The following is a 24,448-nucleotide window of genomic DNA, read 5'->3' as shown; positions in this document are numbered from 1 at the left end:
GTCAGGGAGCTTTCACTAGCTATAAGCCATAATCATTAAAATTAAAAGAAAGAATGTTAGAAATATATCAGTCTGTGTGTAAGGCATCTATATAAAATATATGAGTTTCACTTTTTGAATTGAATTACTGAAATAAATGTACTTTTTGATGATATTCTAATTTTATGAGATGCACCTGTATGTATTGTTCACACAGATGACAATGCTAGATTTGTTTAGGCCTTTATACTAAAGTTGGTCAATGTTACAGGTCAAAACCCAGACCTAAATGTATACTTATAACAAATATACAGGTTAAGTTACTGCTACCTCAACTATCCTCAAGATTACGTTGTTGACGTTGGTTTTGTATTGTTGTTTTAATCTTCTATATATGACCTATCAGAGTCTATTTACCAATGTGAGCGATTCTTCTTAAATGATGTATGCAGAGTAACTTTAATGCGACTGTCAATGTAAGATCGGTTTCTTGAAAACTCATTAAAATTCTTGAACAAGAAAAGCGTCCTTCTATATTCTGCGAAGAGCAACCTACCAGATACCCCTTTACATCATGTTTAAAGGGCAGTATGGCTAAAGCTGGTAGTTGGCGAGGGGTAACAGGAACTGACCTATCTTCTGGAAGTATTATGTAAGAGGCTCAGTTATAAAGCACTGTTATGGCCTTACCACAGTTATACCGCTGCTTTTTCCAAAATCAAAGTAGAGTCCCAAAGCAAGTCCTACCTCATTAATTGAAGAAATAAAAAGCTGACAGGAGAAGAGCCTATTTATATTACCTGTCAAAATCATGTGAGCACTCATTATGAAGTATGACATATAAAAAAAAGAAACTTTAGCTATATAAACATGAGTTTGAGAACATTCAGGACTCTTTCACACCCCACACCCCCATGCTGCCATTAACCCATGCACCTCTGATGCACATGTGTTGCAGCACACCACAATACTCTGTAAACCACTATGCCGTGGTATGTTGTGTTGGTAAATTGGTGCATGTCCTGTCTTCAGTCTTTTCTGGTGGACACAACGCACTGGAGCAGGTAGGTCTGAATGGTCTTCAAAGCTGAAGCTGATAAACAGCTACAGGGCCTTGAAAAAGTATTCATTCCCCTTGAAATTTTCCACATTTTGTCACATTACAACCAAAAATGTAAATGTATTTCATTGGGATTTTACACAAAGTGGCACATAATTGTGAAGTGGAAGGAAAATGATAAAAGGTTTTCAAAATGTTTTACAAATAAATATCTAAAAAGTGTGGCGTGCATTTGTATTCAGCCCCTTTACTCTAAAATCTAGTTGAACCAATTGCCTTCAGAAGTCACCTAATTAATAAATAGATAGGAAATATGTGAAGCCCTCAGAGGTTTGTTAGAGAACCTTAGTGAACAAACAGCAACATGAAGGCCAAAAATAAAGTTGTGGAGAAGTTTAAAGTAGGGTTAGGTTATAAAAAAATATCCCAAGCATTGAACATCTCACGGAGCACTGTTCAATCAATCATCCGAAAATGGAGAGTATGGCAACACTGAAAACCTACCAAGACATGGCCGTCTACCTAAACTGACAGGCCAGTAGAGCTGCAAGATTAATCGTTAAAAACGATCTTAAAGAGGTTGTAAACCTCCAGAAAAAACAAACATTACATACTAGCTCATTATGAAATACTTACCTTAGAACGAAGCCCTCCAGCAGCGCCCACACCTCACTGAGACAGCTGACATCTTCCCCGGTGTTTCATCCAGATTCGCCGGCTCCGGCGCTGTGAGTAGTCCAAAATCTTTAATTGTGATTCTAATTTTATCCAGAATCGTGCAACTCTACAGGCTGGGCAAGAAGAGCATTATTCAGAGAAGCAGGCAAGAGGCCCATGGTAACTCCGGAGGAGCTGCAGAGATCCACAGCTCAGGTGGGAGAATCTGGCCACTGGGCAACTGTTCGTTGTGCACGCCACAAATCTGGCCTTTATGGAAGAGCGGCTAGAATAAAGCAATTGTTGAAAGAAAGCCATAAGAAGTCCCATTTGCAGTTTGAGAGAAGCCATGTGGGGGGACACAGCAAACATGTGGAAGAAGGTGCTCTGCTCAGATGAGACCAAAAACTGAATTTTTGTAAAATCTTACCTGTAAAATTCCTTTCTCTGAGTTCTCTGACAGTCGCCGCCACCTCTAAGTCATCACTATTGGGTATTGAGTGGAAGTCAATACCCAACAGTGATGACTTAGAGGTGGCGGAGACTCTCGGAGGACGTAAGAGAAATTGAACTTTTTGGCCTAAAAGCAAAATGCTATGTGTGGCAAAAAACTAACAATTCACATAACCCTGAACACACCATCCCCACCGTGCAACATGGTGGTGGTAGCATCATGTTGTGGGGATGCTTTTCTTCAGCAGGGACAGGGAAGCTGGTCAGAGTTGATGGGAAGATGGATGGAGCCAAATTTGAGCTATTTTGCAAAGAAAAATGGGCAAATATTTCACTCTCTAGATGTGCAAAGCTAGTAGAGACATCCCCAAAAAGACTTGCAGCTGTAATTGCAGCGAATGGTGGTTCTACAAAATATTGACTCAGGGGGACTGAATACAAATGCACGCCACACTTTTCACAAATTTATTAGTAAAAAATTTTGAAAACCATTTATCATTTTCTTCCACTTTACAGTTATGTGCAACTTTGTGTTGGTCTATAACATACTGTAAAATCCCAATAAAATACATTTACGTTTTTGGTTGTAACATGACAAAATTGAAAAATTTCAAGAGGTATGAAAAATTTTTCAAGGCACTGTAAATACCCTGAAGAAACACATATATGAGAGTTGTTTTACCTGTCAGAAGGATCTGCATTTCTCTCTATTCATCCTGAGAGTTACACAGCTTTGATACACAACAGGGCATGGGAGGGGACCTGATCTTTCTCACCTGCAGTTTCACTTTCACTTACATGTCTCCTCCCTACCCCATAAAACCTATCCACATTCTCCTTGTATTGCAATGTATATGATTGGTTCCTTGGATTGTTTCTCCCTTACCAAGTGCTTCACAGAGATTGAATACTAGGCTGATACCCAAAGTCAAGTACTTACACTTTTTGCATTAAAAACAAAAAACAACAACTTAAAGGATGTAAGATTACAGAGCTACATTAATCTGCAAATTTTAGGTCTGCCTGGAGTTCAGATTTAACATAGCCTTGTACATTAATTTACGTTAGGCTGATTTCTCTTACATGTATATTCAAAATAAGCAGCATGGGTCAGTGACACCCCCTCCCTAGTCTGCTAATTGGAAAATTAAAGAGCAGCAGAGTATTGAGTCATTCCTTTCCTCATTCTGCTTGTCTCATAAATCTGGCCCTACCTCTCCTGTCTAAGGGCTGTGCAGCGTACATTGGGTTAAAAGAGGCCCAAGTAAAAAAAATTCTAGTTCTTCCACTAGCCACATTCAATAAAACATTGCATCAGTCTGCGTTTTATCTGCCTTGGGTTCAGCTTTAGACCCGATATTGAAAATAACAGCTGAAGTACCAAAATTGGTGCCTGGTCATTAAGGAAGAAATAATTTTGTCAGCCCTAATAACCAATCGCATTCTGAATTTATTATACTTTTATTTGCAGATAGCTAAAACCAGACAAAATTTCTTCCAGCAAACATTTCCTGCTGGGCCCGGTAAACATTTCTGCAGCTTGTACAGGCCTGACACAACTAAGGCAGGTAATAAATAATTATTGTAGTCTGTATTATCTCATTGCTGCCTTATAATATCACATTTCTCAAGAACAGACAGCAATGTGGAATTACACTTTGAAGTGTGAAGAAGACAATTTGCTCTACTGTTCGTAAAGAAATTGTCTGCTGAACTAAGACTGGGCTGAGCATGTAACAGGCTTATAGGGGTGTATGCGTGTGTGATCCTATTCCAGCCCCAATGCAGGCCCAGGCGCTCTGAACACAATGCTTCTCAGCCACAGGCTGGAAAATCATTCCTATCACAAAACAAAACACCACCTAATCTGCTTTTCCAGCATTTTATCTTCACGCCTGTATTTAGTTTCTTCACACTGACGTATCGCAGTATCTCAGGCAGCCAGAGTGGGGCCAAACCAGAGCACAAAATAAGCTCAAACAGCATGAATGTGTGTAACTAACAAGATACCCTTCAATGGCTGCTGCAGGCAGGCAGTACTGTGCTGCATCAATGATCGCTGGTAGGCAGGCCGTATTGTTCTGTGCTTCTGACGGCAGGCAGTACTGTACTACATCATTGACTGGAGGTATGTAGGCAGTACTAAACTGTACTATACTTTATCACTGACTGCAGGCAGGCAGGGGCTACTGTATTGCATCACTGACAGCAGGCAGACAGTACTATACTTCATCACTAAATGTAGGCAGGTAGGCAGTACTATACTTTATTACTGACTGCAGGCAGGTGATACTGTATTGCATCCCTTACAGCAGGCAGGCAGTACTATACATTATCACTGACAGCAGGCAGACAGTACTATACTTCATCACTGACTGTAGGCAGGTAGTACTATACTTCATCAATGACTGCAAGCAGTACTATACTTCATCACTGACTGTAGGCAGACAGGCAGTACTATTCCTAATGACTGGCTGCAGACAGGCAGTACTATACTTCATGACTGACTGCAGGCAGTACTATACATTATCACTGACAGCAGGCAGACAGTATTATACTTCATCACTGACTGTAGGCAGGCAGACAGTATTATACTTCATCACTATCTGTGGGCAGGCAGGCAGTACTATACTTCATCACTGTCTGTGGGCAGGCAGGCAGTACTATACTTCATCACTGTCTGTAGGCAGGCAGGCAGTACTATACTTCATCACTGACTTCAGGCAAGCAGTACTATACTTCATCACTGACTGCAGGCAGGCAGATGCTACTGTATTCCATCACTGACCGCAGGCAGACAACACTATACTTCATCATTGACGTAGGCAGGTAGGCAGGCAGTACTATACTTTATCACTGACTGCAGGCAGGCAGGTGCTACTGTATTGCATCGCTGACAGCAGGCAGATAGCACTATACTTTCTCACTGACTGCAGGCAGTACTATACTTCATCACTGACTGTAGGCAGGCAGTACTATACTTCATCACTGACTGCAGGCAGGCAGTACTATACTTCATCAATGACTGTAGGTAGGCAGGCAGTACTATATTTTAACACTGACTGCAGGCAGGCATGTGCTACTGTATTGCATCGCTGACAGCAGGCAGACTGTACTATACTTCATCACTGACTTTAGGTAGGCAGACAGTACTCTACTTCATCACTGACTTCAGGCAGGCGGGTGCTATTGTACTGCATCACTGACAGCAGGCAGTGTTTTACTGCCCCACTGACAGCAGGCAGACGGTACTATACTGCCTTACTGACTGCAGGTATACAGGTGTTACTGTCCTGCACCACTGACTGCAGGCAGGCCATACTGTACTGCATCACTGACTGTAGGCAGGCACTGCAGAGAGTATTATATTGCAGTTATCACTGCCTGCAGGCAGGCAGGTAGTACTGTGCTGCATCACTATCTGCAGGCAGGCAGGCAGGCAACACTGTACTGCACCACTGACTGCAGGCAGGCACTGCAGAGAGTATTATACTGTGCATCACTGATTGCAGTTATCACTGACTGCGGGCAGGCAGGTAGTACTGTACTGAATCACTATCTGCAGGCAGGCAGCACTGTACTGCATGTTCACAAACTGACTGCTCTCAATACATTGGATTTACCAACTCTGCAGTTGGCTATACACATATAGATCATCATTGAATTGATGATTACAGCAATTGGATGGTTTGAAAAATGTAATAACTGAAGCCAACACTTCTGATCATAGGCGTGCACACAGGGTGTGCCAGGTGTGCCCAGGCACACCCTAATCGCCCTGTGCAGCACAGATTCCCCTACTGCCCTGGCATGTACAACCCCAATTCCAAAAAAGTTGGGACACAGTGTAAAATCTACATAAAAACAGAATGCAATGATTTGCAAATCTCCAAAAACAATATTTTGTTCACAATAGAAATTGTAAAACATATCAAATGTTTGAATTGAGAAAATTTACATTTTTTTTTTTCAATCATTTTTATTCGTTTTCTTCACAGTTACAAATAAAAAGGAAAATCAATTTTGCAAAGGTTGCAAAATCATAATTTCTCCACTAAATCCCCCCTCCCCACATCTCCCCAATCTCTCCATATCTACCCCACTCCGGAATTGCAGTCCTACTTCTCCTTTCTTAAATAAGTTAGCATGTCCCACTCTTTAGACACTCCCCTAATCTTTCCATAAATCTATGTATCCTCTGTTTTTTTTTTAAGTCAATCCATTTTCTCCACTTATTTGAAAAGCAGAAAGCAGTCTACTTGTTCTTCATCTCTACTACACAAGTATTCCATATCATATATGTAATCTACTCTTTTGGGATAGTCCCCTACGCTGCATTAAGCAGGTTTGGGACTATCGTATTTCTGTTATGTTTTAAAGATCTATTTGTTCTATGGAACAGACATGTCCAGGGGTCATCCATAATAATCTCACCTGTAATTTTATTGATAAGTTGTTGTATCTTTAACCAATACTCCCGAATCTTGGAACATTCCCACCAGACATGAATCATTGTGCCCACCATCTGACAGCCTTGCGAGCACAGATTTGACTTCACTGGCTGAGAGCTGTGTGCTATAACCGGTGTTATATACCATCTCGAGAGGCACTTATAATATATCTCTATGGTGTTTATGTCTCTAACGGTGCAGTGTGCAGCTCTCAACACGGTTCTCTCCTCGTGCTCATTCAAACCAGATCCTATTTCTCTTTCCCAACTTTCTATAAATGTAAGTTTCCTCATTCCCGCCAGATCAGTTAACATCTTATATGTCTGAGACAAGCCATGTCTTATTTTTGTTGACGGGTTACAGAGTTTTTCCACAAGGTTCCAATCTTTTTTTGATCTAATGGGTTGGGGAAAAACTTACAAAGTGTTTTAATTGCATATAACTCCAATAATTTAGTGTCAACCTTCCCATTGTATTTAATTTGTGAAGTGATCTAATTTTTCCATTATGTGTGATTTCTTTTAGTCGCAAATCCCCTATCCCACCACCAAACTGTTTCTCCATTCCGGGTATAAAACGTTGTGCCTACCAGTGGTAATAACAGAGAGTTGTATTTCCACCAGGCCTGCCTATATAGCGTATCCCAAGTCTTACATACTACTCTTGTTATTACATGTGTATCTTCATGTAATTCCCTTTATTTTGGTGGGATCCAGATATTCCTATCCAATTGTGCTTGACTCAACGTGATTTCCAACTTGACCCATCTTTTTTCTGAGTTTTGTTTTTTATCCATTCTATCATCCGTGATATCAATGCTGCTGTGTGATATCTTTTAATGTCAGGTGCCGCTAATCCCCCCTATGTCACCAAAATTTAGTGTCCATCCCAAACTTGATCTTGTAACCGAACCGAATCAACTCGTGGACCTATCTGTCCTGAATGAGCAAGGTCCACGGATCCATAAAAAGGTGAAGACGTCCCTCCACCCCTGAAGAGGGTGAGGGCACACCTTCAGGCTGGTAAAGGCTTGTCTGCGGAACCAGAAGTGCCCGCTTTGGACTTACCATTCCAGGGTCTCTTGGAGCCTCCCACAAAGTTAAGGGTGGATCTCAAACCCTTTTCATGCGATCCAGACGGACAAAAGGGCCGCTTGTGAGCCGGGAAGAAAGGACCACGTTTACGACGAGGTTTCTTGCCCCTAGCAACCTGCGGAAGTAATGTACTCTTACCTCCCTTAAGACCCTTAATGAGCTCTTCCATAGAGGCCCAAAACAAACGGTCACCTACAAAGGGTAGATCAGTCAGCACCATTTTAGAAGCCTGATCAGCCGACCAGTTCTTCTACCATATCATGTGGCGAAGAATCACCGCCATCACAGATGCATCACAAATGTACTGTAACCCCTGGATCAACTGATCTGTCGGCTAAGGAGGGTGTTGACTCCCTTCCAGATCCTGGTGTAAAATCTTTGCCAATTCCGTTAAGGTCTGAGATACCAAGGTGATAGCAAACACTGGTCTCAAAATTGAACCAGCCAAGGTGAAAAGGTACCGAACCAGAGCCTCAGCTCTCTTGTCCATGGGAATCATTAAAGGATGAAGAATCCTCCACCTGCAAAAGTGTGGCCTTATTTATCCTGGAAACCAGAGAGTCCACCGACGGTGGAACTGTCAGTTTCTTCAGAAGAGATTCCTCAAAGGGATATCTCCTAGTGAAGCGCTTAGGTATTCCACCCATGCCTTTCGGGGAACCCAACTGACTAGTGACAATCTTGTCAAAATAGGCAGGAAAGGGGAACACCTTAGTCACCTTGGTAGATTTGCGGGTGCCAAACTGCACCGGTGTCGCTGACTCAGCATCTGCTGAGTCTTCCTACTTAAAAGTTTTCTGCACTGACACAATTAGGGCCTCCACCAGCTCTTTTCCATGCGCAGCTGCGGAGGAGGAGGAGGACTCATCCTCACTATTAGAGCACTCAGTGTGCGTGGACGCAGACCCAGTGGGCTGACTCTTGTCTGCGGTGACCAAATCCACCTCAGACTCTGAGGAGACAGAGGATACAGGTAAAAGCAGGGGGCGCTTCTTGCTAGGCTTCCTTTGCAGGGCCATATCTTCTTTGGATACAAGTGACTGCAGGGCTGTCGTCATGGCCGCCAGGGCAGACTGAGACCCAGAGGGTCCCGCAGCTTCCAGGAATTGGTCAGGTGGTGATACACACTCCAGAGGCTCCATTGCAAAAAAGGGGTTAAGCGGAGCCGCGCCATGCACAAAAGAGAAAAGAAAGTTTTTTTTTTTTTTTGCAAAAAACGGGGGACCCCCCCCTCCGGGACGAACCCCCCCCCCCTGCTGGAGCACCAAAAGAACCAGCGCACCCATGGCGCTGTGTATAGCAGAGGAAGGATCTCATACCCCCAGAGACTCAACAACCCAGAACTGGAGAGTGCCAAACAGCCTGCCACACTGCGATGGAAAAGGAAGAGAAAGTGCTAACACTGACACTAGAGGCCCCCGCATCACATCACCACACTCAGACTACAAGAAAATGGCCACCGTTATTCCCTATGGGAAACCAAAGCATGGCTGCTGGACTACATTAACATGGCCGCGGCCACGGCAAAATGGCGGTGCCACTCGGTGCTGTACGGGACCAGGGACCCCACTGGAACCCAGGGAAAAGGTCATGCACCAGGAGGGGGACCCCCTGCAGCACCCAGGTACGGGCATCCCAAAAGGGGGAGGCCGACAGTGGCACCCACCCACCACTCTCTGCCCCAACACCAGACAAGCCCCCCCCTACCCAATGCACCCGTTCCTCTAAGAGAGCTAAGGGGGTGATAGCGGGCAGGTGAGGGCACCTACACAGGGAGAACCCCACTGTGGAGATGGGGGAAAGAACATGAGGGAGAGGGAGGACCCAGGAAGGGGCCTACCATCCCCAGGGAGGGCCCCGTGACCACCCCAGCAATTATGTAAGAAAGGAGGGGGGACACTACTCACCACACCACAGCACTAGGCGAGTGCTCCTCCCAGCAGTCCACCGCACCATCTTGGAATGGGGGTGCTGCAGCCTGAGGTACGCTGCGACTCTGATTGTAACTGCAGTCGTAACCAGGGCTATGCGACCTCGCAAGGTATTTCACTCACCGGCCAGCCCCCGTCCAGTGGGGCTATGTCGCAGCCAACCTAACGCGGAGTGAATAGTTGGGTCGCACTCGCAGGCCAGCTTGGGAAGACCATAAGGATCTAGGATATCCAGTGAGTTTCCCAGTCCGGCGGTTGATTGTAGTTCACACAGGAACAAAAATAATAAAGAAAAAGGAAAAAATACCAGGACTGCAGATCCCAGCAGAGAGCCAGGTCCTTACTCCAGACTAGGCAGAAAAGCAGAAGTCCTATAGCAGGAAGTGACGGTATACCCTCTGATACTGCCTCAGGGGCGTAACCAAAAAGGTTTCCGCCTAGTCCTACTCCTAGAGAGAGCAGCATAAAATCCAATGGTCTGGGTCAGTGAACGAAAGAGAAATGCCCATTTACCTTTACCAATGCAGAAGGATTTTTATATAGGGCTCCGATTGATTGGTTCATCTTGGGTCCAACACCCAAGTCTTTTATTGTTTCAGCCATAAATTTCCAGTCCACCCTATCAAATGCTTTTTCAGCATCGATTGACAAGAAAAGGGCTGGGACATCTCGTTCTTTAGACTTATGTAACAACAATTGGGTTCTAATCCCGTTGTCTTTACCTTATCTTCCTGGGATGAATCCTGTCTGATCTGCATGTATCCATTCGGGCCACTAAAATTTTTGCATATAATTTTGTGTCTGTATTTAACAGTGCTGTTGGCCTATAACTAGAGCACAGGGTTGCGTCTATCCCATCTTTAGGTATAACAGTTATATGTGCCTGCAGTGATTCGAAGTCTCATCTCCCCCCTTTCTCCTATCTCATTCATGTAAGAGCAGAGTTTTGGGACCATTATTTCCTTAAACCTCTTATAATAACTGGTGGTGTATCCGTCCGAACCAGTGCTTTTTCCAGTGGGGGTATTTTTTAAGGCTTCCCTGATTTCTTTCTGAGGAATTGGTGCCTCTAAGGCTGATCATTTTTCAACTGTTATTTTCGGGAGCTTTGAGTTCTGTATGTATTCTACGATCTTTTGTTTTGTAAACTTTTCTACCTCAAATGTTCCCTTTTGACAGACAGTGTATAAGGTTTTGTAATAATTTTGAAATGCACCAGCTATTTCTGTAATTGAGTACACCATGTCCCCTTTACTATTCTTTATTTTTTCTATATAGTTTGATTTTTTACTTTTTAATAATCTTGCTAGATATTTTACAGGTTTAGTTCCATATTTATATCTTTCCTTAGCCACCCTATTAAAGCATCGTATGGTTTCTTCTTCAAGACATCTTTGCAACAACTGTGACAACGTCTGAGCAGTAGGTGAGAATTTACTGACAAAGCCTCTTAGATATTTAAAGCATATTGTCACATATGAAAGCTTGTAAAATTTTAATTGCAGCTGGTGTTTTCTCATTTTTCAAAAGCCAGAATCCTGGTGGCCCTAAATCCCGGAGGATTCACATATGCACCATTCATAGCATCCTGGTTTTGTCAAGGGCTGTCCTGCCCCATCCTACATGTTCTTACTGGCCCATCACAATTATGGATCATCTTACTGGCCAATAGAAAAGCATATGAGGTATAAGGTAGAGGATCATCTATGAATTTTGCATACCAAAAACGCCATAGGATCTGGGAACAATGGAAAAGCTAAGGATGGCTTTTGATGGTATGTGCCAGCACTGGTAGGTGCCTTTATTTGATTTTTATTTGCTTTTAGAAGCTTAAAGCAGAACTTCACCCAAAAGGGGAAGTTCCACTTTATGTCTCCCCCCCCCCCCCATATCACATTTAGTACAATGGTTTTTTTTTGGGGGGGGGGGAGTGGGTACCTAGTTTTGATAGGTACCCACTCTGATCGCCCCTGCTCTCTTTGCCTGCAGCCTTTTGGGACATGTCACAGGTCCCAGAAGGATGTGGGACCATTCACAAAGTGCTGCGCGGTGGGAAGCCGACTGTGAAGCTGCAAGAAGTGACAGTCGGCTTCCCAAACTAAACATGCTGGCACCGGGGGGGGGGGGGGACTCAAAGACCTGTGAAGAACCAGCCCAGGTGAAGACAGCACTGGATCCTTGGACAGGTAAGTGTCCTTATATTTTTTTCCTTTCTAGGGTAAAGATTCTCTCATTCACTTGCCTACTGAGCACTTTTGAATGACAATTGTGCGTTCATACAACACTGTACCCAAGTGAAATTGTTATTTTTTTCACACACATGGAGCTTTCTCTTGAAGGTATTTAATCACCACTGGGTTTTTCATTTTTTGCTACACAAACAAAAAGAGGCCAAATTTTGAGGGGAAAAAAAAAACATTTTTCAAAGTTTGTTTTAAAATTTTGCAAACAGGTAATTTTTATCCTTCACTGATGTGCGCTGATGAGGCTGCACCGATGTGCACTGATGAGACAGCACTGATGAGGAGGCACTGATAGGCGGCATTAATGGGCACTGATAGGTGGCACTGATAAGCAGCACTGATAGGCAACACTGATGGGCACTGATAGGCAGCACTGATAGGTGACACTGATGAGGAGGCACTGATTGGCAGTACTGGTGGGCACTGTTGGGACTGCACTGATAATCAGTGCACTGATCAGTGCTGATGTCCATTTAAAACAAGCCGGTTATCATCTCTCTTCTTCTCTACTCACGCGGTCAGCGTGGGGAAAGAAATGCCAATTCATTGGACACAGCTGATCAGGTGGTAAAGGGCTGCTGTGATTGGCCCTGTACCTCAGTCTGTGAATAGATGAGTACGAATAGTCATTTGGGTATAGTGTGGGCAGGATTGGGTTAAAAGTGGTATTAAAGTGTTACCAAACCCACAACAGTAAAATCTGTCTGCAGATGCAGAATGGCATGCTTGTTATACTCACTGTGTAACTTAAGTGATTAATCCTCTGCATTGTGTAAAAAGGCTGTGTGATCCTGTATGCACAGATCCTCCCCCTCCTGCACATTCACTCTGGACAAGTCCAGATAAGCACAGTAAGTGTAGTTCAGCTGCACATGCTCAGTTTGGTCCCTATTGCTGGATAGAACACTTCCTGGTTTTAGCTGAGCTATTCAGGTCACATGGTATTAACTTCACACATTTGGGCGTGTATACAGATCCTAAATGACAGCCCAGTCCCTCCCTCCTCCTCCATGCTCAGTAACTAAAAAAGAACACAGTGGGTGGGATGTCACATCTTGATTGATGGATGATCCACCTTCCATAAAAGCATGAGGATACAGACTATAGTGGATTTCAAGAGACAGTGATTCCATAAAGGAGATAACACCACTGTACATGTTTTTGCAGTGTCCTGCAGACATGCATATTGAGTTCATAGAGATTTCAAAACTTTTAAAAATACATTTATTTCCCAATTTCTAAATTCATAAATAATACAGATCATGCCAAAAATGTGTTATATTTTCTTTTTTCATATTTGTGATCCTTCTTTCTCTCTTTCTGTGCCTTTCCTTTTTTTCTCTCTCTCTCGCCCCGTCATCTTCATTACACCTGGCAACCCACTAATACCTTGCTAACAACCCACCCCCTGCCATCCTCATCACACCTGGCAACCCACTGATACTTTACTAACACCCCACCCCCTATCATCCTTTTCACACCTGGCAACCTACTGATACCTTGCTAACATCCTACCCCCTCCCATCCTCATCTTTATCACACCTATCAACCCACTGATACCTTACTAACACCCCACCCCCTGTCATCCTCATCACACCTGGCAACCCACTGACACCTTACTAACACCCCACCCCCTGTCATTCTTATCCTCATCACACCTGGCAACCTACTGATACACTACCTTACTAACACCCCATCCCCTGGTATCCTCATCTTCATCACACCTGGCAAAAATATCAGCTGTTACTGTACTAATGACACTGGCAGGGAAGGGGTTAACACCAGGGGTGATCAAAGGATTAAATGTGTGCCTAGGGGGTGCTCTCTAACTGTATGGGGGATGTACTTACTGGATGAACACAGAGACCTGTGTTCCTAAATAGGAGGAACACAGGATCTCTGTGTTCGTCACTGACAGAACAGGGGTATGCCGTGTTTACTTCGGCAGACCGCTGTTCTGTTTCCATGGGAAGTGATCGTGGGTGCCCGGCGGACATCGCATCCGCTGGACCCGCTAATTGGCTCCCCCCTTTAGCCAATCAGCATGTGCGCGCCCCCCCACTAACTGCTACTCGAGACAATGTACAGGTATTTTGTTTCACGTAACAGACTCGACCTGCCGCTGTAAAACTACAGCGGCTGGTCAGCAAGTGGTTAAACAGAGGCTAAGATGGCAGCTTCCTTGGCTGAAAAAGATAGGAGGGTTTACTTCCACTTAAATCACATAGATCTTCCTCCTCAGTAATGGGGTTCGGGTAAGACATCACTTCCGGTCTGCTCAGGGCGGAGTTTGTACCACATAGTGTACGAGTGCACCCCAGTATTCAGACCACACGTTCTTAAAGGGACCACAACCCCATTACTGTTGAGGAAGATCTAGGTAAGAGAAGTGAGCTGGATATTACTGCACATGCGTGTATACCACATTATTAAGGTGAGGGCACAGCACTCAGGTGATTGGGGAAGTGGCTTGAAGATTTTTGTAAAGAAGAAGTCACCCTTTTTTCACTTTTTTTGAACTGCAATACCTTTGTTTCTCTTTTTGGATTATTAGATCACGAATACACTTTTCAACGTTTATGGAGATTATCATAAATGAATGTCTTTAAATTAAAGTGGATCCAATCTCAAAAAAAATTAAGACTTGCTATGTTACAAGGAACGTTTAGAAATGTGAATCGTACCTAAACAGTTCTTTAGAAAATATGCCTTTTGTCTGAAATTCCTTCTGCACTTCCAGGTATTTAGTTGTGCCTAGGCACTCCTGTACCTACAGCCCTATAACTTATTTTTGGTTTAGATTTAGGCTGCAATCACATCTGGGCATTTTGATTTGCGGGTAGATTTGCCGCGATTCTGCCCACGCCCAGGTGTGAATGACAAATCGCGCACAAAACTCACAATTGAGATGCCATTCCTTTGATTCAATGCAGTACTGCGCCGATTGTCGCACAATAAATCACGCTGCAATAGCAGAAGATCATTCAACACAGAAGGTCATTCAAATAAATGGCATCTCAAATGTGCGTTTTGCGATTTATAAATCATACCTGGGCATTTTTAAATTGCAGGCAAAATCATGATAAATCTGCCCACAATTCAAAATGCCCGGGAGTGATTTCAGGATCCTAGAAGCAGGACTATAGACATGGCCAAACACAGAAGGCCCCTTTAAAGAATTTGGAATTATAATAAAATGTTTAGGGATAGAAAGGACTTTAAAGTTTAGTATTAATCTATTATGCAGTGGGGCATTTGCAAAATATGTGCAATGTTTATCATCTAGAGCAGTGGTCTCCAAACTGCGTCCCTGGAGCCAGATGTGGCCCTTTCCTTGAATTTATCAGGCCCTTGAGGCAATATTCCAGCCATTGACACCAACAATGGGGCACTATTCCTTCCATTGACATCAACAACGGGGCACTATTCCTTCCATTGACATCAACAATGGGGCACTATTCCTTCCATTGACATCAACAATGGGGTACTATTACTCCCACTGACAACAAAAATGGGGCACTATTCCTCCCACTGACACCAACTATTTCTCTCCCTAATATACGAGATCAGGCATTGTTTACTCCCACTGGGCACAGTTTGGCCCCCCTAGAGCCTGAAGGACAGTAAACTGGCCCTTTCTTTAGAAAGTTTGGAGACCCCTGATCTAGAGCATAACAAATGGGCTTAATTCAATCTACAGTAAATTCCCCCACAATGTAAGATAAGACAGACATTTAAGAAGCAATACCAGTCAACAAATGATACCACTCAGTAAGCTACTAATGCTATCCATCAAACACTGAAGCTTTGTTCAAGTCTGTATGTTCATTTCGTTTACTTTAGTTCTTTAAAATACACTACAGCCAGAATCCAAAAAGCACTTTACAGGGTCACTGAGACTGCTCTAAACTACCAATCACATCCAGAGTTTTTGCATTTGGGTGTTTGGGAATTCTACTCCTTCACCACATACAGGGGTTCCCACATCATTGGAGTACTGATAAAAAAGACTCGTTGAACTGATGCTTTACAGCAGGGGTATCCAAACTTTCTAATCAAAGGGCCAGTGTTTTGTCCTTTAGATGATAGGAGGGCAGGACTGTGGTCAGGGGGAGTAGAAAACGCCTGGGGCTTGGTGATCAGTAAAAGTTAAAAAAAATCCTAATATCTGTGGTCAATTGGAGGACGGATAGTGCCTCATCATTGGTATTAGTGGAAGGAATAGTGCCCCGTCGTTGGTGTCAGTGGGAGGAATAACACCCCATCATTGGTATTAGTGGGGTGAATAGTGCCCTATTACTGGTGTCAGTGGAAGGAATAGTGCACTATCTTTGGGGTCAGTGGGAGGGATAGTGCCCCATCTTTGGGGTCAGTGGGAGGGATAGTGCCCTATTATTGGTGTCAATGAAAGGAATAGTGCCTCATTGTTGATGCCAGGGGAAGGAATAGTGCCCCATCACTGGTGTCAGTTGAAGAAAAAGTGCCCCATCTTTGATGTTAGTGGGAGGGATAGTGCCCCATCTTTGGGGTCAGTGGGAGCAAAAGTGCCCAATCTTTGGTGTCAGTGGAAGGAAGAGTGCCCATTCGTTGGTGTCAGTGGAAGGAATATTACCCATTCGTTGGTATCAGTGGGTGGAAAAGTGTTCCAGCATTTATATCAGTGGAAGGAAGTATGTCCCATTGTTGGTGTCAGTAGAAGGAAAACCATTGGTGTCAGTAAACAGAAATATGCCCCGCTGTTGATGTCAATGGAAAAAACTGTGCTTATTTGGAGACAGTAGAAAGGATAATGCCTCATATCAATGACAGGAATAGTGCCCCAAGGCTGGATAAAGGCAGGCATAGGGTCACATCTGGCCCATGGACTGCAGTTTGGAGACCAGTGCTCTACAGAAATTCTTGGATAAGTACAGTGAGGTACGGAGCAGGTAAGCTTTCCCTGTATGCCTCTAAAGGTATCATTATCAACCCTGACTGGAGAGCACTTTAGAAACCATCCCATATCATTTTCTACACTGGCTGCGCTTCTCCTATAATGAAGGAGAATGAGTCTCGTTGTAGCTTATGCTGAAGAAAATGTTAGGTTTATCAGCTTAGACCTGGGGAGTGGAAGCTACAATTTTAGTTGGAGAAAATCACAACCTGGAAAAGCAGTGACTGACTCTGCCAGGAACTACATTCACTAAACATACCATAATAGGTACTAGAGGAGATCTACCTAGACAGGATCACGTGTGGTCTGCTTGCCTGCACCTGTCAAACAACAATGTTCCTAGATGATATATTAGAATGCTGGCATTATGTACTCAATTCCAGAAAGCATTTGTCTCTATCTACTAACATTTTCCAGCTGATCTCTATTATAATGTACATATTTTCCAGATCTTACAGCTGTTTGGCATAAAAGCTCTTTACATTGGTGACCAGTAGGAAGAATACCTCTTTACAGTGGTGGTCAGAATGCCACCCTTGCAGACAGTGCCATTGGTCCTGGAACTATGCAGCCACCTTCAGATAGGAGGTCAATCAGCCAGCACTCAAGGAAACTCTAGCAATCTCTGGAGGAACCCTGGTTCAGACTGTTATAGAGAATTGCAGTTGAAACAATGCTGATTCTGTTGAAGGACACCTCTAATTAAACACATATACATGCCGCCATTGCTGACCACCTTCTAAAAATGCTAGCTGCCTGGCTATCACTGGTATTATTTCTAGAAAAGTCCCTTCCCTGGAACCAGGGCAGCCATCAGGGGGGGACAGCCCATACACATGTAGGGGGCCCGGGCATTCCGAGGGGCCCAGCTGCCCACGCCCCAACCAACGAGATCGAGTTGGAGCTGTTGTAGTAACTAGTAATTGGTAAAGCAGGGCGGCTGCAGAGTAAGCCGATGCAGCTGAAGGGACGTCTCTTTGCTGGATTGCGCTGTCTCTGCTGAAAATATGAGGCTGTCCCTTTACTGGATTGAGATATCTCTTTTCTGGCTTGGATTAATTTTCATATATTAAGTTGTAAGAGTGTTCAAATAGAAGTGGGTGCACTGAAGGACTCGGTGGGACAGTCAGAGGTCAGGCCCTGCAAAATGTTGGTGGTCAGGCCCAGAGGGGCCCAGGCCTAAAGCTGTGTAAGGGGCCCCAAAATTTCTGATGGCTGCCCAGCCTGGAACATACATGCATCAAGTGAAGTTAGATCTCCTGGTCTGCATACCTGTTCCAGACAAAAGACTAATTAATGTGGTTCTATGTTCTTTTTTTTTTCTTTTACCTAGCATTGCCTGCATTAAAGTAAAAACCTTTTTGCCACTTGTTGTGCCCCCCCCCCCACTTCCCTAAACACTTACCCGAGTCATGTATCAATACAGTGCTATGCACGTCTGGACTCTGGATCTGTTCTCCTGTCTTTCTTTTCTCACAGGAGGATTGGGCAACAGTGGGAGCCATTGGCTCCTGCTGCTGTCAGTCAAATCCTGTAAGCAGAGAGTGGGGGGTGGGGCCGAGCTTTGTCTATGGACACACACAGCCAGGCTTGAGAGTGAGCCCGCACATATGCCCCCATAGCAAGTGACTTGCTATGGGAGCAGACACAGAAGAGGAGAAGCCTAGAGCACCAGCTAAAGGGCCCCAGAAGAGGAGGTTCAGGACCACCCTGTGCAATACCATTGCACAGAGCAGGTAATGGTAAATGGGAGCAGGTAATGGTAAATGGGAAAAGTGACAGATTTCCTTTAACCCTCTCCAACCAGAGGGAGCAAGCCCTTAAAATGTTTCCAACACCTGGGCTTCCTAGTCAAGTAATCACTGTGATTGGCTGTCACAGTGATCATGTGACTGGAAGCCTGGCCCATGGGCTCCCAATCATAAACAGTGTGTCAAGGTCTTACCTTGCCCTCCTGTTGGCAGCCATCTTGGACATGTGCAGACTGCTTCCTCTTATAAACTCTGATTGCATCATCATTTGCCTGCTGCCTGGGTGATGATGCAGCACACCTGACTATATCAAACACCTGATGGGTTGCAGTCCTTGCCCTTGCACCTGTGCTTCAAGGCGCACACTGCTAGCAGTCTTCTGTTCTCCATGTTCCCCCGTGTACGACCAGGCTTGGCTGACGACTCTCCTTGCTCTCAAACCTGCATTGAGAGACGTCCCCACATCGGCAGACTAGCCGCTTCTGGACTCGACCCCGGCTTGGATGACTACCCCCTTCTGGACTGGACCCCGGCTAGGATGACTCTTGCTGTGCGTTTATTGTTGTTTGCTCGAATAAACTGCTTTATTTTACTTGCATCTCCGTGTGGTCTGTTTCCTGGCACCCTGACACAGTGGTTGGGAGCTGTTGGTAGAAGCACAGTCACTGTGCTGGGTTTGCTGGCTATATGTGGCAGCTTGGTGATAAAGTAACACTGTGCTGCCACATATATGCATGTGGCCAGTTATTGAGTTATTGGGCTAATGTGGCCACAGACAGAGGTAACTTTCTGACCAGATTTCTTTCAGCGCTGCCCTAGCCTAAAACCAGAATGCTTAGGAGGCAAAACATTCCTATTTCGGCTAATCAGGAGGGAGGGGGAAGATGCCACTGATATGCTTTAGAGACAGTCCCATAAATTTAGTACTACTGTATAGTGACAGGCATGCTTTACAGAAAGAACAACACACAGCTAGCTTAAACTTAAGGGCAGCACATTTAACCACTTTACCACCGGAGGATTTTGCTGTCTTACGTCCAGGCCACTTTTTGCAATTCGGCGCTGTGCGACTTTAATTGACAATTGCGCGGTCGTGCGATGCCGTACCCAAACGAAATTTATGTCCTTTTTTTCCCACAAACAGAGCTTTCTTTTGGTGGTATTTGATCACCTGTGCAATTTTTACTTTTTGCGCTATAAACAAAAAAAGAGATTTTATTTTGAAAAAATAACAATATTTTTAACATTTTTTTATATGAAATTCCCCCCAAAAAAGATGTAAAAACCAATTTTTTTTTAAATTTTTGGCCAATTTGTTTTCTGCTACCCATGTTTGGTAAAAAAAAATCACAATAAGCGTATTTTGATTGGTTTGCGCAAAAGTTATTGCGTTTACTAACAAAGGGAAAGATTTCTGTCATTTTTGGTGTTTTTTGTTTAACGCGTAATGGCGGCGATCTGCGATTTTTTTTGCGGGACTGCGACATTGCGGCGGACAGATCGGACCCTTGACTGTCATTTTTTACACTTTTGGGGGTACCAGTGACATTACTGCAGTAATCAGTGCTATAAATATGCACTGTTACTGTGAAAATGACACTGGCAGGGAAGGGGTTAATTTTATTGGAGAGGGAGGGGTTAATGTATGCCTGGTGCTTACTGATGTGTGGGGGGGGAGGTGACTGAGTGAGTCATGGACAGATCGGATGTCAAGCTATGCTGAACACTCCGATCTGTCAGTCCCTGTCACTTGGGAGATCCGCCCGCTTGTGTTTACACAGGCGGGCGGATCTCCACACTAGATCCCCGGTGATCGCCGCTGCTCCTCCCCTGGCCCGACTCCCCCTGTGACCGAAAACAGCGGGAGTGAGCCTCCGGCGGCGCGCAAGCGCCGCCCAGAAGGGGGAGTGTCTGACGACGTAGTACCACTTCGTCAGACGATAACGAGCCACTCTGCCACAGTAATATTACTGTGGGCGGTGGTAAAGTGGTTAAATAACACCATGTAGATTACATAAAACAAATTATAATGGCAATCATGAATAAATATGTAAAACAGAAAAAAAGCCTTCAAATGAATACAAGGAGCACAACTCATGGCTGCAGTTTTTCATCGAGGTACAGGTGCGACAATCCACCTCATTCACTTATGTCAGTTCCTAACGATCTGAGAACCTTTTTCGCTAACCTGTTTGCTGGAAAGGTATTCCAGGACACACCCCCTGCTGTTTTTCCCAGACAACCTGTTACAGCCATGACTGAAATTTATTGGTGATGCATGCAGCAAATTGGGAGAAAGTTATTCATAGCTCCCAACTGTCCCTAATTTCGAGGGACTGTCCGTGATTTGGAACAAAGTCCCTCTGTCCCTCTTTCCTCCTCATTTAGTCTGATCTATATAGTTGTATATAAAATGCACTTTTTATCTTTCAAAAAGTGTTTTCCAGTGCTAAACTTTTCATCCAATTTCTAAATTGCTGCATTTGTATCATTCAAAATCCAATATAAAAGGAAAAGCAGTGGTAAAAAAGCACTTGTTGGTTTAACTAATCTTTTTTGTTGTTGTATAATACTCCTTTAAGGGGGTGTGGCAGGGGGTGTGTCCTATGCCTACATATTTTTGTAAATAGGTGTCCCTCATTCCCATCTCAAAAAGTTGGGAGGTATGAGTTAGTACACGTAGGAGTTAGTACATGTAGGAGTTAGTACACGTAGGAGTTAGTACATGTAGGAGTTAGTACATGTAGGAGTTAGTACAGCGATCTCCCCTGCTGTGCTGTTGTGTTCTGACAAGGGAACGGCTCCCCTGCCAGAACTTTTCCGTCAGTGCTCTCAGCCACTGATCGGGAGCCGATTGGCAGACCTTTTTTCGGTCATGCCCCTTCAACAGAAACCATCCAAACAGCCAGCTTCTGTCGGACCGTCTCCAGCACACACGGTCTGAATATTGGCTGGTTTCTATCGAATCGGCCGATGACGCCGACATTCGGCCCGTGTGTACTAGGCTTTAGGGGTGGCTCCACTTTATGGAGTAACAATGGAACCACCTTGGAAAAAGCATTATCAACTTGTGGTGAAGATAGTGTACATTTGCAGTTTAGATAGACTTGACTAACAAATTAAATCCAAGCTCCAGGTAACAATTAAGCAGTTACAGCAATAATTTTTTTCCCTTTTGGAATAAATGAATAAAATCTAACAATTATATGCATCCTTGTCAGTGTCACTAAACCCAGGACCCTGCATTCACTATATCTGGTCTCCCACAGTACACAGAACAGGAAATGCAATCATTTTAGTAAATATAAACTGCTAAATACCTTTTCTCATCAGCAGTATATAGCAGTCTTGTGACTTCTATCAGTGTCTGGTTAAGTTTGTAGGAGGAGTTTTCATTCTGCACGGACTGTCCTATCAGGATGCAGGACCCCTGACCCTCTATCTGGACAGTGCTGATCACATGCACCCTCTAAAGAAAAAAAAAAATCTCTCTAGCAATACACACCAAACTGAGCATGTGCAGCTTGTCTCCAGCCTCTGTTCTATCAGTAAATATATTGGGGACAGTGGAAAGAGGAGAGGATCAGAGAAGACAGGATCAAACAGCCTTTTTGCACAATGCAGAGGATTAACAAATTAGGTTCCACAGTGAGTATACCAAGCATGCTTTACTGCATAAACAGACTGATTTTACTGTTGTGGGTTTAGTAACACCTAAAATTTGAACTAAAGGCAGCAATACTCACCTATACAGTCTGACGCCCATGAGGTCACTCACCGGCATCTTTTCCCAGGGTTCTTCTGAGTGCTGGTTTGTGGCTGTCTGGATTGGCTGGTACGGGATGTTGTTTATTCCAGCACATGCACAGGAGAGCAGTCATCCTGGCATACAGGCACTGTGCTGGATTGTAAACTGAGTTGTGCAATCGCAGCTCAGTGTACATTCTTCAGAGGATTGCAAACAAACAGGTAAGTGTATTTTATTGCAGGAGAGACACTGCTTATCTTTTCTACAATAAAGAGCCTGTCTGTTCACAGTTTTTATATTTAGCCTTTAGTTCTACTTTAAATGGTCTGACTCAATCCTCTAACTGTCACTTTTGCTGGACAGCGTGTTCTTTTAAAGGAAGTTGAAAAAACAGACTTACGGGACAGAAAACCAGGTGAAAATAAATGAAAAATGGCAAAAAAAACCCCCAAAAAACTGCAATGTAATGCATTCTTATTGTTGGATTAAGATGCACTATAAAGCAAGTGAACTTTCTGCCTTTAGCAGAGTTGCATTGTTTCTTAGCTTGCATCGACAGTTCAGTGACTTCATTTACTATTTGGAATTTCTAAGCATATTTACATCATCAAATGCACTGCAAAACCCAAAATGAAAAGACAACAAAATCTACCACACAGGCATCAGCCCGGGAGGACAAGGTAAGCAAGTCATGAAGGTTTGAAGAAGACATCTAAGCAGAAGCTAATGCAGGCTATGATATACTCCTTGTTCTTCCCAAAGTCTCATTACTTTAAAAGCCATCAAAGATCCCGTGTAATACCTACAGTGACACACACGTGGCTGGACCTCTGGGTGACAACGGACAGGTTCTAGAGGCCACCGCAGACTGAAATGACCTCTTTGTGTGGATCTCCTTCCATGTGCTGGTGGATTATATGAAAAGTGGGACCGTGGACGCTGTGGAGGGCTCCTCCAAAAGCATTCCAAGAAGGAAGACGTAACCATGATAGCTCCTTGGGCAGAGGCATACAAATCCAGAAGGCTCTCCTAAGATATGAGTATTACATGCGGCGAGGTGCTGCTAGTTATGCAGGAACAGTAAGAAGTGCTGGGAGGACAGCACAGGTCACATTGTGCCCTTAGACATGACTTGTTTCCTCTAGTATTCTGTCCATCAGATGAATGATAATCTGCAATGATGGTGAAATAGGAAAAATAAGAATTGGCATTTTGGTGAAGTCCTAAATTTCTCAAGAGTCCCAATATTTGTAAAAACACCTACTAAGACGGCTCGGAATATTATAAGCAAGCCCAATACATTGCTATTGTGGGGGCTTCAACTGTGGATCTGCTTATAAAGATGCTAGTTGCTGGGCTGTCTCTGGCATCTTTATTATCTGAGTCACTTACCTGGAACAAGCATTCAACATGTAAAGTCAGAATCCTTCTTTTGCATTCCTATTTTAGGTAAGTGAACGTATTGCCACTGGGCAGCCAGGCAACCAGTATTCCCCAGAGAAGTCAGCAATGGCAGCCAACATATAGACTGGTATATGACACTTTCCAGAAAACGTTAAACTTTTTTTGGTTTGAATGGAGTGGTGAGGGGTTAGAACCCCTGTCAGATTAGTAAGAGTAATCCCTCTTCCTATTTGTTCTGATCACCAATGAAGGTGTGGGTGAATCCAAAATTTTATTTTGCCATCTTTAGAGGAAATCTTGCAATGGGGGCACTTGTTCCTGTGACAACTGTCTTAAACTGGCAATACATTATGCAAATCTCACCTGGTTCCTGAGAAACAGGATGAAAATTGGCTTCATGGATTGCCATGTCACCACCTTACCTCCTGGCATCCTTCCATTGAAAAATCGAAGGAGCCGGATATTTAACCACTTAAGCCCCAGAGGATTTGGCTGCTAAAGGACCAGGGTTTTTTTTTGCGATTTTTTACTGCGTGACTTTAACGGACAATTGCGCGGTCGTGCGACGCTGTACCTAAACGAATTTGACGTCCTTTTTTTCCCACAAACCGAGCTTTCTTTTGGTGGTATTTGATCACCTGTGCGATTTTTTGATCACGCGCTATAAACAAAAAAAAGCGTAAATTTTGCAAAAATAACAATATTTTTCACATTTTTTTATATGAAATTCCCCAAAAAAAAAAG

General features: G+C 43.9%; 1 protein-coding gene across 6 annotated transcripts in view; it reads right to left on the bottom strand.

The window, feature by feature from the left end:
• The window catches only part of DVL1 (dishevelled segment polarity protein 1), a 257,298-nt gene that overhangs the window by 78,400 nt on the left and 154,450 nt on the right, over positions 1–24,448 (bottom strand). The window contains exon 2 of one of the 6 annotated variants that reach the window (XM_082273774.1): positions 23,107–23,472. The exons of the other annotated variants lie outside the window; for them this stretch is intronic. Coding sequence (XP_082129900.1) covers positions 23,107–23,287 — 181 coding nt within the window. The 5' untranslated portion in view covers positions 23,288–23,472. The remainder of the gene's footprint in view (positions 1–23,106; positions 23,473–24,448) is intronic. 6 annotated transcript variants of the gene reach the window in all.

Source organism: Pelophylax lessonae, assembly GCF_965119305.1.
Source record: "Pelophylax lessonae genome assembly, chromosome: 12".
Lineage (NCBI taxonomy): Eukaryota > Metazoa > Chordata > Amphibia > Anura > Ranidae > Pelophylax > Pelophylax lessonae.
Note: the sequence above shows the minus strand (reverse complement) of the source record. Positions and strands in the feature narration are given on the sequence as shown.